This window comes from Rhincodon typus, chromosome 10 (genome assembly GCF_021869965.1).
Source record: "Rhincodon typus isolate 14 chromosome 10, sRhiTyp1.1, whole genome shotgun sequence".
Classification (NCBI taxonomy): Eukaryota; Metazoa; Chordata; class Chondrichthyes; order Orectolobiformes; family Rhincodontidae; genus Rhincodon; species Rhincodon typus.
In genome coordinates, this window is record NC_063341.1 from 60,003,253 (window position 1) to 60,021,612 (window position 18,360).

Genomic DNA, 18,360 nt, shown 5'->3' on the forward strand with positions numbered 1-18,360 from the left:
ACCCTTCTTCAGAAGAAGGGTCTAGGCCCGAAACGTCAGCTTTCCTGCTCCTCTGATGCTGCTTGGCCTGCTGTGTTCATCCAGCTCTACACCTTGTTATCTCAGATTCTCCAGCATCTGCAGTTCCTACTATCTCTGCACCATAGCAGGTTGTTTTTGCTAGCGTAAAGACCACATCTTTTGATTTTACTTTAGTTTTGATTGTGAATCGAGTTGGGAAACAGACAATTTTACAACAAAGGACTGAGGAAAGAAGTGCTGTATTTTTGAAAAAAAATACAAGCTACTGAAACATATTGTAAGACATGTTTACTCTGTTGCTTTGAAAGCAGTGGGAGAAAGTCTAAGGGATGACGGCCCAGTACCAGGATGTGTACACAAGTGAGATTCACCCGCCAACAAGCAGATTTGTGGAATTGTGACTATTTGTGGATGACAAAGGTCATCAGCAAACTCTCAGAATGTTTGCTGGTAAATGAACAGCTTAGGGATCTGACCATTAGAATGAGAAGATTTCTGAGCTCTGGAAGGGAGTTGGTATGTGTGTGTGTCTCTCTCTAAAATATCCGAAGCTAAAGAAAGCCAGTTATCATCTTCCAGAGAGACCATGAAACTATAAGAAATAGGCGCAGAAGTTGGCATTTTAAAATCCATTGATTCTGCTCCACCATTAAACGAGATCATGGCTGCTCTGCTAATCTTCACCTCCACTCTTCCACCTTTTCCCCGGTAATGCTGATTATTGTACTGATTTAAAATCTGTCTTCAACATACTTAATGATCCAGCCTTAACAGTCCTCTGTAGTAAAGAATTCCACAGGTTCACAACCATCTGAGAGAGGAAAGACCTCCATCTCTGCCTTAAATGTGAGAGCCCCCTTATTCTGAAATTATATTCTATAGTTTCTCACATAAGGAAACAATCTTTCTGCATGTACCTTGTCAGATCCTCACTTTAAGCTATTGCTTTTACACAAAAAGTCAGAGACATTACAATTTGTGAACCAGTTACTCTGTGCATTTGGTGAGGAAGTGAAAGAACCTGAAGGAAAAGCTTGGATAGCTAAAGGACCTTGGGGAAACAAAAGGAACCCCTCCATCAAATCCTGAGGACTAGCATCATTGAATTGATTCCCTGGTATGTTTCTCCCCTCCATCCATTACATCAATGGATTTTGTCTGTTTGTGTCAGTTTGTTTGTATATTGGGGGAATTTTAGCAGGGGGTTAGAGTTTTACCTGGTAGAAATATATGCTGACATCACATAGTTATTTACCTGTGGTTAGAATCTACTTATTTGTAATTAATAGGAGCTCCTGTATAGTATAGAAACCTGGTCTGCATTTTCTGTTAACTAGTGTTAATTCCACAGGGAATTTGAGGACTTTGCATACTTTGATTAAAATTTTTAATTTTTGTGATGACTTTGGGAATAGTGGGGTTTGATATCCGGTGTCCTACTCCACTGAGGTGTAACAGTTAGTTTGAACCTAGGACCCACATACCACATGTTGGACAGGACAATTCTCTTAATGAACTGGCTAATATTTATTCCTCAATACTACCAAGCCAAATACCAGATATCCATCTTATTTGCTGTTTGTAGGACTCCGTTGTGCATAAATTGGTTGTCATGTTCACCATATAACTGCAGTAACCACACTTGAAAGTGTCACTACAAAGATTAGTACTCATTAGTTCTGCATTGTCTTTAATTTGCAATAATTATCTCACATTGGAAGCCCCATAGTCACAAATTTATTCAAACTGAGGGGATTTGGGCACAACCTACAGAAAATGGCCATGAATTTTTAAAAACTGTTACAGGAAAAAGCAAATGGGCAAAAAAATGACAAATGAATTTTAATACCATTGTAATGTTTGCTATGTGTTTGAAAAATTGGATGGCATAACTGGTGAATGCTGTAGAAATAGCAAAACCTGAGGTTGAAAGAGAACCGAGGTTGTTTCAGGCAGGGATTAAATGAACCAGAAGAGTTTGTTAAATAAAATGATCTGGGATTAAAGAAATTGCTGGCAGAATGCACAGAAATCTACTGTTAGAATCACAAGTAAGTGATGCATTAATGCTTATGTTGAATTCTCTCGCTTCATCAGGGAAATGCACCCCTACTAGATTAGCATGAATGGTATCTGTCTCTAATAGCCCTCAGTTCTTCAACATTATCTCTTGTCATTATTTGTAGTGCTTGTTTCCACTGAGTTTAGTTCATGAAATGGATGTATGGTTTTGCTGTGGGCTTTTGGGAAAAAAAAATTCTGTTTGTGGGACCTAGTTGTGTACAAATTGGTTATCTTATTCACCATATGTCTGCAGGAACTACACTCGCAAGCAATTCTGTGGCTGAACTACAAAGATTAGTTCTGATTAGATCTGTACTGTCTTTTATAAAGAAGATGGGCATTGCTGATGAGGCAAGCATTTTCTAGCCATTTCGAATTGCCCTTGACTAGATGATAGGGGACCTCCTTAAGACATAATAGGAACAGGAGAAGGCCATTCGGCCTAATATGCCATTCAGTAGGATCATGGCTGATCCAACATTCCTCACATCCACTTTCCTACCCTTTCCCCATAACCATTGATTCCCCTACTAGTAAGAAACTATGTATCTCAGCCTTAAATGTACACATGGACTCTACCTCTGAGTCCATGAATGTGACCTTCTTGAACCTGTGCTGTCCATTTGATCATAGGAGTTCCCACAGTGCTAGTGACTTGCAGGGTTTTGGCTGAGTGATGATGAAGGAATGGGCGTCTATTTCCAAGTGCATTACTTGGAAGCCACTTGGAATAACGGTGTTCTTTTGGACATGCTGCTGTTTTCCATCTGTTTGGTAGAGATCATGAGTTTGGAATGTGTGCCTGTGGCAGAAGGATTGAATGTTAAGTTGATGGATGTCAGTCAAGTGGGTTATATTGGTCTGGATGGTGTCAAGTTTCTTGAGTGTCATTGGAGTTGCTCTTATCCAGAAAACTGGAGGGAATGCCATCATACTGTGTACCCGTAGATAATGGAAAGCCTGTGACAAGTCAGCAGTTTTGGTTTTGTGGCTCTGCCCTTTCTGGAACTCAATCCCTCGATCAGGAATGGAGCATCTGACAATGATGGACCACATCCCTCCCTCTTCAACAGCCAGTAAATGTCTCTGTTTGCTTTTACGGTTTTCACATAGGTAAATATCCATGCCTTTAATCGCACACTTAAGGGCCTCAATTGGTACAGGGTGTGTATGCCATCCACAAACCTTCACGCTGTGGAAATAATCAGACCGTATCAGGGAGGTGAGGGGTTTGCCCTCCCGTCTGATTAAATGCCTCCGCACACCCATAGGGAAGGCTCTTAAATTCCACCCAGTGAATTTAAATGAAAGGTCTGGTTCCCTTTAAGAAAAAGATGATAACACAGTTGAGCTGCCCATGTGATGCCTGCCCTAAATGGTGCACCATTTCTGGAGTGCTGCTTACCCCCTCCCATACTTAATGGCTCTTTTTAGAAGCACAATGAATCAATGGTGTAAAGGCAGTTCAAGTTAATATTATGGAGCATGGTGCAAATTGGCGATGAAGGCTCCTGGCCTCAGAGCCATACAGTCATACAGCTTAGAAACTGGCCTTTCAGCCCATTGTGTCTCTGACCAACAAACACCAAACTACACTAAAACAATTTACCTGCACCTGGTCCGTAGCCTACTATGCCCTGGCATGTTAAGTGCACATCCAGATGCTTCTGAAATGTTGTGAGAATACTTACCCCCACCACCCTCTCAGGCAGCATGTTTTATATTTCTACTACCTTCTAGGTGAAAAATGTTTTCCTCTAAACCTCTTAATCTCACCTTGAACTTGTGCCCTCTGGCCTTAGACAGATTTGCCATGTGTTTCATGATGAGTTGTAGTTTCTCCTATGCAAAAAACATTACAAACACCAGTCATCATTTCATTGGCCCCTTGGCACATTACTTTAGCCTGTGAATTCTAACATAAATACAAGGGGTGGCACATGCAAACTGGTGATGGGCATGTGTCTTCACAGTGACCAGTGGGTGGAAACATTACAGGTGTAATGGGGCAGCCATCCTCATTTATTTCAAAGCTTGGATTAACACAGGCCGAATGTGTTCCTGATGGATTTCTAAACTTGTAACGTTTCGAAATACAGCCTGCTGTCTATATTTTAGATTTTTTTTTAATGGATGTTTCAGAATAAACAATTATAAACTTCATTCAAAATGGTATGTTTAGAGCTGGGGCTGATGAACTACACTAGACTTTCACTGGGGTTACTTGATCCAAGTCATTAAGCTCATTATGATCAACGTCAATGATATGGTCACATTGTTCAGGGTCAACAATGTTATATGCTCACAGTCCTGAATCTCATATTTGGCATATGTTATGGGGCTAGGATATCTGACTTGATTTGACATTAACCATTATCCTATAATTGTGAACATTTGGAGTGGGCTTTGGGAATGAAAACCTGAAAGCCTCGCAATGCATTGGAAAATGATAGAAAGGGGAAGGAGAGATGTGTTTTCATTTTTATTTCTTCATATACAGAAATAGTAGGAGAAAAAGATCCAAAGCCAATATTTGCGTTCTGGGTCAAACAATATCTGTGCTTTATTGTTCTATGATCCTGTTGTATTTTAATTTATTTGCCACAGATGTTAAATATGTTTTGTCAGTCATGTTGATTTCACACGCAGCTCTTACGCTTTCTTTGTTTTTTTTTGTCAGGTCCTAATATGCAGAAACTACATGGGTGATGTAGATATGAATGAAATTGACTACTTCCTACCGATGTTAATGCAGAAGGAGGATGAGGAGATTAGTTCCCCGTTCCTCATCCACGGACGTGTTCACTTCCTCTGGATAAGGCACAATAACTTGTATTGTATCCTTTCAAGTGGTGGCAAACTCTTTTTTTTTGTAGCCCATTGGTTTAGTGCAGTATGAGAGGGAAATATTTACAATATCTTCAGCATTGAGGATTGTGGAATCCTATTCTGTTTACCAACATGGTCTATCTTCTGTAGACTTCCCCCCGCCACCACCAATCCTTCCCTGGCGACTGTGCTGATAACTGATATTTGGAGTGGAAGCTCTGAGTCAATGTGTATTCCAGCCCTCCTTTAAGGATAAACAATTTATAGCATCTTCTTACCCACAAGACAATTAGCCAAAAGGTATGTAGTGTTTTTATTAGAAAAGATTTTTCACCTAGTTTATGTGCTCTTGCATTTGTTCACTTGGGGTCAGGGGATGGATATGCTATTACCAGTGCCCACCTGGAACAATTATCACATGGTAGCCTGTGACTAAAAGAGGCAGGAGGCGACAGAATATAACAGTGGGGCAGTTGGAATTATTGCTGCTGTTACACAATGCTATGCAGCTGGAGAGTCAGCATTGTTTTTGTACATACAGAACTATGTATGTATAGGCAATGAATCTTCCAAATTGGGATGCATTTGAATCAGGGGTGGTGGGCAAGGATTCAGTCCAGTTGTTTAACTTGTAAGTACCTATACAAGATTAAAGACCCGGCTATTAAGTTCTAAATTTAGTTGATAAATCAAAAATGATTTGTAAAATGGTACTGACCAAACATTGCAGTTGATGGTATCAGTGGATGGTGTTTTACCTGCTGTTTCTGTCTGACTGCTTTTTTGACATTGGAGTCAAGTAATACCTGCATTTAAAATAGCAGACATAAAAAACATAACTGAATGTGTTAAGTGTTCAGTTGGCAACAATAATTTTTCACCCTTTATTATGGAATGTATTTGTCTCAGTATGTGAATTTAACAGATAACTCAAAATAAATTCCCAACTGTATAAACTGAAATCATGTGTCACCTAAAGAATTTGACAAAGTGAATTTGGTTCAGGTCCTGCTGCAATTATCTGACTTTCAGTATTTTTTTCATTTGGTTTGACAAACTGGTGAATTAAATATTATAATGTTGTTCTGCAATTTAAGTTCTTTAACCTTGAACACCAAGTGGTAGCAGTGACAAAGAAAAATGCAAACGCGGTGCTAGTTTTTGCATTTTTATATAAAATTATTCAGGTGAGTGCTATTCAGTCAATTAAAATGTTCTCATAATGTCAAAAGTAGATTAGACTTCTGTGTGACGTCAGCCTTGGACTTCTACATTGAGCCAGACTGAATGAATTCTTGCATGGACACTCAAGTATTGATTTTCAAATTTTCAGACGTAGAAGTTTCTCGAAGTCAGAAGTCTGTAGTTCCTTGAAAATTACACCTATGACCTTATTTCAATAATTCCAGTGAGCTGTGGACTCCTGCCATACCTCCAGACTCCGGTCCCTGGTCTAGGAATCTCTGCTTTGGAACAGATACCTCACTGGCCTTGGCTTCTGATTAAATCCTGTGAGGAAGGGAGGAGAGCAGGATAGGGGTGAGAGTGGTTCACATGGGCTGGCCACATGCAGTCCACAGTAGTGCAGCAGTCCTGGGAGGAATGTTCCAACAACTCTTGGCTCCACATGAAAGTAACTAAAGCCTGTTAAGTTCGGCTGTATGTAGGTAATTCTGAGTGGTGTATTTATGGCAGGGTTACAAAAACAACTTGTATAGCTCTTTTTAATACATTAAAATTTTTCAAGGTGCTTCAGTAGAGTGAGGCAAAATTGGACACCATTAGGACAAATGGACACATGATTGGTCAAAGAGGTAACCTTTTAAGGAGCATCTTGAAGGGAGAAAGACAAGTAAAGAGGCAGAGGTTTTTATAAAGGATATTTCAGAGCCTGGGACCTTGGCAACTGAAGGCAAAGCCATCAGTCGTAGAGCACTTAAAATCCAAGAAGCATGAGGCCAGAATTGACGATATTACAGATATCTCAGAGAGTAATGGTGACAGAATAGGCATTGGTTTCCTGTTACCACATGTTTGTGGTGGGTGCTCGAGATGCCTTGGCATCTACTTTTCTCGATATGGCAGTGTGCACTGTTGTTGGCCTGGAAGTGTACCTTTATGCCTCTGTTTTCCTCCAGGAACTTTGGCATAATGAGGACCAGTTTCCACCCCAGCCTGACCTGCCAAATTGTCACACTGAAGCAAACCTATGTCCACCTTATTATCATTCCAACATTAAGAAACAGCACCTAGGTGGATTGGTCTGAACTGACTCAGTCTCAATCTTCTCTTGGACCCACAGGAACTCATGTGACTCTTTTGCCATCACTAGAACATCTCCCAAAATGATTTCAATCCAAATCTGTTTTCCCAATTCTGTCAGACTGCCCATCTCCATCCATTACATGTAAATGGTGATGCAGAAGAGAGATGCCTGAATTTGCTGCCATGGCAACACCAATCCTCAGGACCTTCTGGTGAAAGATGGTGCTGAGTTTCGATATTGGAAGTGGGGTTTTGAAGTTTTCATGGAGAGGGAATACCAGGCCTGTTCGAGATAAAATCTGAAATGATGTCCAATATTATCTGTTTTTCTCGTTTAAAGTTTCCAGCATCCACGGTATTTGCCTTTATGAGTCTATTTAAGAAGTAGGTAGTGTCCCTGCCTCTGACTTTGGGTACAAGTCCCACTCTAGGACTTGTTGGCCAGGGAAGATGCATTCGAAATATGGTCAACCAGTTGAGCATCAACTTGAAAATCCCTCCAACCTATCTGATGGCAGGTAGTAAGAGAGGGAGAGATGCCTGGTCAGGCACATGATAGGAAGTCCTTAGCTCTCCCATCACTTTCCATATTTTCAGGCTACAACCAGCATGTAAATGTGCCTGTTGCCAGAGCAAATCAGACACTTTTTGGTGGCAGCTTGGCTGCTTTAGCTGGATGGCTGGGTTGGATCAGATTGGTGCTAATAGCACAAGGTTCCATCTCTATTCCAGTTGGGCTGGATTTGGAAACTGACTCTCCGTAGTGGAGATCATGGTGCTATGGGTCAGGCCTGACTTCACATGGAGAACTCGGGATGACAAAGATCTTTTAGGGATGTTCTTTCCTTTAATTCAGCTCTGTACTCTTTGTTTTGATAACCAGTCTCTGCCAAGGCCTGTCAGAGCACACGCTTTACCAATTCTCAGCTTCAAGGTTTCACTACATTTGTCAGGCCTCTAGCTACATCTCAGTATTGTTACAGTGATCTTACTTCACCTTCACCTCATTTTGCTCCTTGGCAGTAGCAGTTTCATTCTCAGCAGCAGGAATTCCATCAGGGTTATGCCATGTGTGCTACTCGATAGGAAAATGGGTTGGTGTTAAACTTTGCTTGGCAACTTTGAACATTTCATCATATGCTACCTGGTCATGTCATGTATAATCATTTTCATTTGACAGTTGATCACATTACATTTGCTCACTCCTCTCTATAAATATTATTCCTTTCCCTTAGTGAACTAGCTCTCTCAATGCAAACAGAACAAAAATATTCCAGTCTCTGTAGAACACAGATTTCAGTATAATTTATAAATCTTGTTTTTCTTGTTCCTTGTTACCCTCTTGGATTCCCTTTGCCTTGCACCACTGTGCTTCTGTCCTGTTATCTGTCAATTGACCAATCTAGCTCAACGCATTTGCCAATTCAGTGCAGTTAATATAAATTGAAGACAGAGCACCTGAAATCAACCAAATAACTTTTCAACTTTAAATCAATAATCTCTGCTGGCTCTTTCAGTGCTCAGGACCCTCACTGGGTTTCCCCACACCCTCCCTTCCTCCTACAGTAATGTCTGAATTTTAACAGCTATTTGCTAATATTCCCTGGGTTTACTCCCAGACTGAGGTACGCAGGTGTGAAGTTCTGTTTTGTTCACTGGGATGCTTGCAGCAGCACCTGGGAGAGCCGCTCAATTCTGGGCAAGATTTTACAAACTGTGAGTTAACTGTGCTGAGTCATTGTGCCTTCATTTCCCACTATGTGAAGTTGCCTGTGCTTTCAACATCCTCTGACACAAGTTGGCTAACCGGCTGACAATGGATTTCTGGAGCCAGTTCTGGGGTGGGGGTGGGGTTTGGAGGGGTAGTGGTGGGACTTAATTGGAAAGGAATAAATCCGGAGGTGTATAAAAGACGCAGCTGATTCATTGCTACCTATTCTGTGCCCTCTCCAATGTTGAATTCTCACTGTGGGAAGTAGTGGCTAACCAGTGTAATGCATTGACTGCCTGCACCCATGTGGCTTCCCCTGTATGCCCTTTTGTCCCCCAATTTGTGCAACCCAGCACCTCCTTGGCTTTTTTTAATCCTGATCCCAAACCCTCCCATTTGACACTTCAAACCCAGCCCTTTGCCCACCCTCTTTCCCTTACTTTCCCATTTCCAGTTTGTCTGCTTTCGCATCCCTCTGGCATAATTCCCTCCTGACGAACAGCTTATCTCTTCAGTCGTTGTTGTTTTGACACCATTTGATAATCGTTCTGAAGATCTTAACTTATGTCACCCTCAGGTTTTCACAGAATATTTTAAAGAGGTCGAGGAGGAAAGTATTCGAGATAACTTTGTTATTGTTTATGAACTTTTGGATGAGTTGATGGATTTTGGATTTCCACAAACGACCGATAGTAAGATTCTCCAAGAGTAAGTGCAGACAGATCAATTTATTTTAACTATTTACCCAAACTGATGAACTCGGCCATCTGTAATTTGTACTTTTCTTATCTTGCATTTTTCTTAGAGCCAATATCTTACAGATTTTGGAATAATTTTACGCGGCACCACCTCACAAGCTTTGCTTTGTTAATTTTCTTAGTGATTTGTTAGGACTAACAACAGTAGATTATAGAAACCAGCAGCATCTGAGCCCCAGGATGGACTCATGTGAGCCCCTGCTGGTGAAGCAAGTCTGTGCAGGCTGCTTGATGCTTTGTTGTACTGTTGGCTTGCTCACACTGAACATTCTGAGCTATAGCATTCTTCCAGTGTTTGCAGGCAGATCCTTCATTACCTTCCTCAGAAAACTAAATAGATCCAATCATGGAGATGCTGTAAAATGGCACATTATGCCAGAAAAGCTTTCATTTCAGGTTAATAAATGCAAGAGAGCTTAGCTCCCTGATGCTGAGCAACCAGCAGAAGTCACTAGCACTTTCTTTTCAGCCCGTGTATACACTTAAAATTTTAATTATATAGTGGAGTATCTTGATAGGAAAGGGAAATAAATGTCATGTATTCACTTATTCCATTGGATACTAGAAACGTAAAGTTTATGGATGTTAATGATCATTTATCAAGCCTATCAAATGTGCTCAACCATTGCAGTTCACTAACACCTGACTTCTTCAATAAACTGTATCATGTGCAGACATATAATTCAACTACTCCTTACTGCCTGCTGAGTTCCATCTACCCATGTTTACATCTAGATTCCAATAACTGCTTTATTCCTGTCCGGGGCAATAATAACTGAGGCTGAACAATCCCAACTGAATTGTATCTGTAAATGTTCAGAAACAAACCAGTATTGCAGTGATTAATGCTCTGTTATTCAATACTTACTTGTCAGAGATTGATGAAAGCAACACTATCATTCACCAGTACAGTCCTGGTTGAATATAGGATTTCGAGAAATTAGATAAGTAGAAATTTTAGGAAATGGAATGATTACTTTTTCAGTATTATTCCAACCTGGCTTCAGATACACAAATGCATAGAGGTCTGTGCCCTTCACACAGATCTCTGACTTTATATAAGGTCTGATGAGGGTTAGTTCCAATAATACAGATCACTGTAACAACCCCTCTAACTATACTATGGCTTTAAGTTGCAAACTGCAATTTCTGAAGAAAGAAATGCACTTACATAGGACCTTTCATGACCTCAGGATATCCTATAGCACTTTGCAGCCAATGAAATATTTTTGAAGTGGGAATATAAGCAATGTGGCAGCTAGTTTGCTCACAGCAAGCTTCGACAAACGGCTATGTAATAGTGGTCAATAAAATCAGTTTCGGTGATGCTAGTTGAGGGATACAAATTGGCAAAGACAACAGGATGATCCCCGTGCTCTTCTGATTGTGTCGTGTCCTGAATTTGTTTTTACATCCACCTGACAAGTTAAGTGTGGCCTCAGTTTCATTTCTCATTTAATATACAATGCTGCAGACAGAACTCATTCTGCACAGCCTAGATTTCTGTGCTCAGATCTCTAGACTGGGAATGAACTCTCAGTCTTTTGATTCAAAGGTTAGAGTGATGCTAACTGAACCATAGATAATGTCGTAATCATTATGATTTGGAAGAATCCACTATTGGATGATACAAATGATGTTAATAAAAAATGGTTATCCTGACAAATCAATGGGTTTCTGAAGTGTGAGATCATATTTCAACAAGTCATCATATAACAATTCTTTTCACTTCAATTTTGTGGACTTGAAAGGAAATAAAAAGAAACAAGGCATAAATCAATCCTGTGGTTCCTGAACAATTTTGTTCACTTCTACCAGCTTTGTCAGTTTTTGTCACGAGCTGGCCACAAGTACCACTTCATCATTGCAGAAGATAGCAAGCAATGCTACTGTGACCCATGTCTTCTATAGATTTATCCATCCTGGTATCACTCAGTTTTATTCTCCTAATTAATGTGGGGACTGAGTGTATCTCATTTCCAAAATTAAGGGGAAGAATGTTAGCTCAACCCACAACATTGCACATACCATAGATAGCGGGATAGAAGTTAAGGTAGAGTTTCAAAATTCTGAAATTTGATCCTGACTTGCTACAAATATACCTACTTCTGGTTTTAACTTGTCCACTATTTAAATATGCTAATGATACAGTGTGTCTCTTAATGGCTCTTTATTGAAATGAATGTAGCATTTGGATCAAAATAAATGATTTAACGGCACAAAAAGAGGTTAATTTGTATGATCTTATATCTACTGTGGAAACATAATTATGAAGTTGGGAACTAGATACTTGGGGGTATGTGACTTTTCAAAAGGACTGGCAGGAAGGGAGGGTCATTGTTGGCATGAGATGGAATAAGTACAATAGCAAGAAATTATCTTGGATTGAATGATATAGAGGCCGTTTCGTTGGAAGTAAGAAATAGCGAGAGGAAGGTGACACTGCTGGGTGTATTCAATAGGCTGCCTAATCATAGCTGTTCTGCAGGATAGAGAATAAATCATGAGACAATGAGAACATCTTAAGCAAAAAAAAGAAATACACTAATCAATGATAACAAGGTGCAGAGCTGGATGAACACAGCAGGCCAAGCAGCATCAGAGGAGCAGGAAAGCTGACGTTTCGGGCCTAGACCCTTCTTCAGAAATCTCCAGATTCTCCAGCATCTGCAGTTCCTACTATCTCTACACTAATCAATGGTTGATTTTAATTTGCATGTAGATTGGGCAAATCAAATTGACAAACAAAACCATGAGGAAAATTCATAGCATGCATTCAGGACTGTTTCCTGGAATAATATGTTGTGGTTCCAATCAGAGATCAGACTATTTTGGTGTGTAGTGAAGCAAGTTAATAATTAAAAATATAAAAAATCTGCAGATGCTGGAAATCTGAAAGGAAAACAGAAATTGCTGGAAAATCTCAGCAGGTCTGGCTGCATCTTTAGAGAGAAATCAGAACAAAGAGCAGTTGGACAGACAAAGGACTGGGTAAAGGTTGTCTGGGAGAATGAATAACTGCTAATGGGGAATATTGATGGATAACAATGGGTTGTGTGTAATAGCAGACCAGGTGGTAACAAAGCCTGGTGTGTGGGGTTTGGAGTGAGGATAGGGGAGTAGCAATACTGTATGTATGTAAGGTTAGAGTAGTCACAATACTTAGACTGACAATAGGTGGGAAGTGGTGCACCAAAGGATTCAGTGCTGGGACCACTCTTTCTCACTATTACATAATTGATGTTGGCTTGGGAATTATGAATACAATTTCAAAATTTACAGACCATATATATTTGGGGAGGTGGTGTGGTATAATTATTACAGAGGAGGCAACATCAAAAAATAAGAGCACATTAATAATCTGGCAGAATGAGCAAATGATTGACAAATAAACTTGGATTTAGACATGTGTGATGCAGTACGTTTTGTTATGAAGAATAAGGAGGCCACACATTCTATGTTAAAATTACTATCTAATTGTGGGGAAGCAAAAGGACCTAGGGGTTCAGATACACAAATCATTCATTCAATCCAGGCTAATTAGCCTTAAAAGAACATCAAAGCACTGATGTTTATTTCTGGAGGGATAGAATTGAAAAGCGAAGCAGTTATGTAATATCGTATAAAACATTGTGAGATTACACTGTCTACAGTGAACTGTCCTGGTTTCCTTATTACAAAAGGGATATAGATGCACTGGAAAAGATGAAAGAAAAATGTATTGAGATCATAACCGAACTCTGAGGAAAGATTATACAGGATAGGCTGTTTCCTCTCAAAAAGGGAAGAGTGAGGAGTGGTCTGATAGAAGTTTTTAAGAAAATGAATTATGGCCAAAAATGTAAGATGGAAAAATGTTGCAACATGTCTCCAGACCTCATTTATAGACTTAGCCTAAACCTAGACAAAGAGCTGAATTCTGCAGGATTGGTGGGAATGACAGTAAACCAGCATTTGTCGGAGTCAAGGAAGCGAAGCAAACATGGAGTCAGTGGGAATCGAGGGGAAACTCTCCACAGGGTGGAGTCATACTGACACTGGCTCCCTCCAACACTGGCATTCAGTGTAGTTGTGTGTATCTTTTACAAATGCATCTTACATAACCCTAAGCCTATTGCAGCAACTTTCCAACCTTCCCTTGATAGTATGTTCTAAATCCATGACCAGTGTTCCCTCTCATTTTTTGTTGGGTCTGAGCAGTTGATTTAAATCAGTTGATAGAAATCACAGGCCGGAAATTGATGGAGTGTACGTGTGTACACATGCAGTTTACAGGGGATATGGCACGTGACCTCGACCAGAGTACAAAGGTGGCAGTTTTATGGGAACACCACAAACTATAGGTTCCCCTCTCAGCCACACACCATCCTAACTTGAAAAGATGTTCCTTTGCTATCACCAGATCAAAGTCTTGGAACTCTCTTCCTAATTGAGTAAGTTTAAGGGGACAGCTTCTTAAATAGTAATGGGTTGAAGGGTTAAGGAGAGTGGGCAGGGGAGTGAGGTGGAGGCCAAGCTGAGATCCACCACAATTATACCAAATGTTGGATTAGGCTCAAGGGGCTGAACTGCCTAACTCGTACTTTTATGTAATAGCATCCTAGAAGTACCTATACCTCCTGGACTGTAGCATCCAAAATGTTAGCTCACCACAACCTTCTCAATGACAACTAGGGATGGGTAATAAGTGCTGGCCCTTCCAGCAACACCTATGTCTTGTGAATGATTAAATAAATAAAATTAAATTCAACAGGCAAGTTAGGAGCTTTTCCCAGAAAAAGCTAGATAATGGAACTACTAAATAGAAATACGAGTTGAAATTTTGAGCAGAAGTGCATTTACAAGAAATCTAGATACACAAAGCAGAAAAGAATGTAAGGACATTTGACAGGAATAGTTGAAGAAGGTTTGCAGGAGGTTTATGTAGACCTGTTGGGCTGAATGGCCTGTTCCTGTACTGTAAATGCTTCATAACATTGGCAGGTTTCAGTTTCTGTTGTTCCCAACAGCTATGGTTTGACACAATGAATTCCATGGCCAATAATTGTAGCTGAGTTACTGTATCTCATTTGGACTCATTGCGTTGCTTTGTTGTATTACACTTTTAATAGCCATGGTGCATCAAAGTGTGTATATTCACAAAGTGAAGATGGAGATCAGTGTATTCCATTCCCAGAATGAATATGGAGATTAGTGTATGTTAATTATATTTAATTTGTGTGAACACTGGGGAATCACTTGCACACTTCTTGGTGGAAACATACTGGTAAAATGGCTGTTGGGATATGCTTATAAAATGTGTTTCTGCTCATAAATGCTTATAAAAGATTGATACCATTTCTACCCTTTACCATCTGATTTTCAGAAGAATAACATTATCAGAATGAGTGTGGACCTCCGTGAATTCCAATACCACAATTTACTTGGTCCAAGTTGCCATTTTCTGCACTTGTTGTGAACCTATTTAAAAGGTGAAAGGGGGAATATTCATTATACTGAACAGCTATTGCTGTTTTGTATTAGAGTGTGAATGCAGTCTTTTGAGAATTCTGTGTTCCACTACAAGCTGTAAACAATGTTATTTTGATTGCACAAGGAAATTCCTGGAAGATACAGTTGTGTTTATAGTTTATCAGGATAAACCACTCTTCAGAAGTGTGTGAACATTTTCATGAGTCATTGACAAATTTAGTGGTAAGATATGTGACGGTTCAGTCTCTATTGTACTACAGGATGTGAGGAAATGGGTTAATTTGCCAGAGTCCATACATTCCCTCAGAGAATTTTATAATGTTTTGTAATGTGTATATGATTTATAATCATCAATAAGGGGAGAATCAAAGAACAAAGAAAATTACAGTACAGGAACAGGCCCTTCAACCCTCCAAGCCTGCACTGACATGCTGCCCATCACTCCCTACCCTTCCGGGGACCATGTCCCTCTATTCCCATCCTACTCATATATTTGTCAAGAGGCCCTTTAAAAGTCACTATCGTATCTGCTCCCACTACCTCCCCCGGCAGTGAGTTCCAGGCACCCACCACCCTCTGTGTAAAAAAAAAAAAAAGAACTTGCCTTGTAAATCACCTTTAAACCTTGCCCCTCGCACCTTAAACCCATGGCCCCTGGCAACTGACTCTTCCACCCTGGGGAAAAAAGCTTCTGACTGTGTCTGTCCATGCCCTTCATAATCTTGTAGACCTCTATCAGGTCGCCCCTCAATCTCCGTCATTCCAGTGAGAACCACCCAAGTTTCTCCAACCTCTCCTCATAGCTAATGCCCTCCATACCAGGCAACATCCTGGTAAATTTTTTTCTGTACCCTCCCCAAAGCCACCACATCCTTCTGGTAGTGTGGCGACCAGAATTGAACACAATATTCCAAATATGGCCTAACTAAGGTTCTATAAAGCTGTAACATTACCTACCAATTTTTAAACTCAACGCCCCGGCCGATGAAGGCAAGCGTGCCATATGCCTTGTTGACTACTTTCTCCACCTGCGTTGCCAGTTTCAGTGACCTGTGTACATGTACACCCAGATCCCTCTGCCTATCAGTACTCTTAAGGGTTCTGCCATTTACTGTATATTTTCCATCTGGATTAGACCTTCCAAAATGCATTACCTCACATTTTTCTGGATTAAACTCCAACTGCCATCTCTCTGCCCAAGTCACCTACCGATCTATATCCAGCTGTATCCTTTGACGGTCCTCATTGCTATCCACAATTCCACCAAACTTTGTGCCATCAGTAAACTTACTAATCCTTTATATTAACTGATAATATTTGCATTAACCTGGCAAAATTTTCTTCAAGAAAGAAGGACTACACCTAACAGTACTTGCTTTGTCTTAAGACAGCTGAGCTACCTCAATACTGAATAATGACAATTGAGGCACAATCTCATGCCCTGTTTATTTCTATATGCCTAAAGAATGTTCCCGCATAGAATTAATTGGGTGTTGTAAACTGACTCAAACAATAATCATGCTCAGAGATGCTGGGGTTCGTGGACTGGATTTTATGGGCACTTGCTGGGAATTTTTTCGGTGGGGTAGGGGTGGACGTGGGTGGGTAATGATTGTAAAAGATGATAGCCAGCCAGTCAAGAACCTAAATTTTCCTCCATTGTCTTAATATGCTGCGCAGTGGCCAGAGTCAAGGACACTTCCTTGCAGTTCCAGCACTGCCCACTACTCTCTTCTGGGACAGCAAGAGCTTTCTGGTCAATCAAATCTGAGAGCAGCTGTTGAGGGCGGGATTTCCTTCCACTGCGGAGCATACATCCCACCCTCAGCATAATATTGCCATGGTAGCTGCTTTTATAAAAGTCTGTCAGTTTGTAATTGACTTCACCTCCAGGCATGGGAAGGTATAGGCTTAAAGTACCATCTAATGAGTAGTGGAACAGGAAGGTAGCAGTCCAGCAAATGTGGTTAATTAGATGTCCCTTCTTTCAAACAATTCATATATGAGAAAAATTATGATCTGAATGGTTACATTTCAAAGATTTGCAGGAACGCTTGGTGTTAGTAATATCTCAGAGATGGCTTTTCAGACAAATCTCCATATTGTCTTCAGTAGGTGGCCCAGACATATTCCACAGAGTGATATACCATGTACACATGGAGGCAAATGCACCTAGATATCAATTGATAAACACTTTTTTGTTCTTTCGATTACTCCAAATTTTATGATGTATTTATTGTGGATCTTCTTTCTGTAGTTCCTCCTTCTACCTATCTATCCCCTCTGACCCACCTGTCCAATCTATTCTATCTACCGTATGTGTCCTCTCTACCTATCCACTGTAGAACCATAGGATGGTTACAGGATGGAAGAAGGCTTGTTGGAAAAATAATTCACCAAGAGCTGCTCTTCCACTTTCTCCCCATAGCTTTTCCCATTCTTCCTATTTTTGGATAATATTCTAACCTCCTCTTGAATGCTTCAGGTGAACTTGCCTTCAGCACACTCTCACGCAGTGCATTTCCCACCCTAACCATTGGCTACATAAAAAGGTTTTCCTTATTTATCCATTGCTTCTTTTATCTTAAAGCTGCGTCTTCCGATTCTCTTTCCTTCCACTAATGGGAACAGTTTCTCCTTGTCAGAACCCCTCATGACGTTGAAAATTTCTATCAAATCTCCTCTTGATCTTTTCTTATGCAACGAGAACAGACCCAACTTCACCAACTGAAGTTTCTCATCCCTAGAACGATTCTTGTATGTTTTTTGCATCCTCTGTAAGCCTTAACTTCCTATACTTTTTACTTGTCTTATCTATCTTTTTATTTTACTCTTTCTGTGGTGATTGTAACATGGTCAGCCAGGTGAACCTCATAGAATGAGTTCCCTGATTAGGACTGTTCATCAGGTCCAATCTGGGAGCCCTGGCTGAAAGATAAGGACAGGAGTGTCAGACATCTTGTTCACTCTGAAAGCTGGCTCTGAGGGAGCTGGACCAGTATCAAGGACTCTCTATGTGTAAATAAAGGGTGACTTGATGAAGGGATACTGGCCTTTGTGGAGTGTTATTCTACTCTCTATCTCTGCAACATTTTCCTGCCTTTTTCCCATAACCTTGGTTTCCCTTACTGAACAAAAATCTGCCTTTCTCACCCTTGAACATTTATAACCCAGTCTCTTCAACTCGACGTGTTAAAGAACTCCACAGATTCATTACATTCAGAAGAAATTTATTCTCAG

At 40.4% G+C, this 18,360-nt stretch overlaps 1 protein-coding gene across 2 annotated transcripts in view; it reads left to right on the plus strand.

Moving 5' to 3' along the window:
* Positions 1-18,360, plus strand: part of ap1m3 (adaptor related protein complex 1 subunit mu 3) — a 51,248-nt gene that overhangs the window by 12,880 nt on the left and 20,008 nt on the right. For both annotated transcript variants that reach the window (XR_007263020.1, XM_048601762.1), the window contains exons 2-4: positions 4,766-4,922; positions 6,034-6,101; positions 9,468-9,598. Coding sequence is in view for 1 of the 2 variants with exons in the window: in XM_048601762.1 (XP_048457719.1) it covers positions 4,766-4,922; positions 6,034-6,101; positions 9,468-9,598 (356 nt within the window). In the remaining variant the exon portion in view is untranslated. The remainder of the gene's footprint in view (positions 1-4,765; positions 4,923-6,033; positions 6,102-9,467; positions 9,599-18,360) is intronic.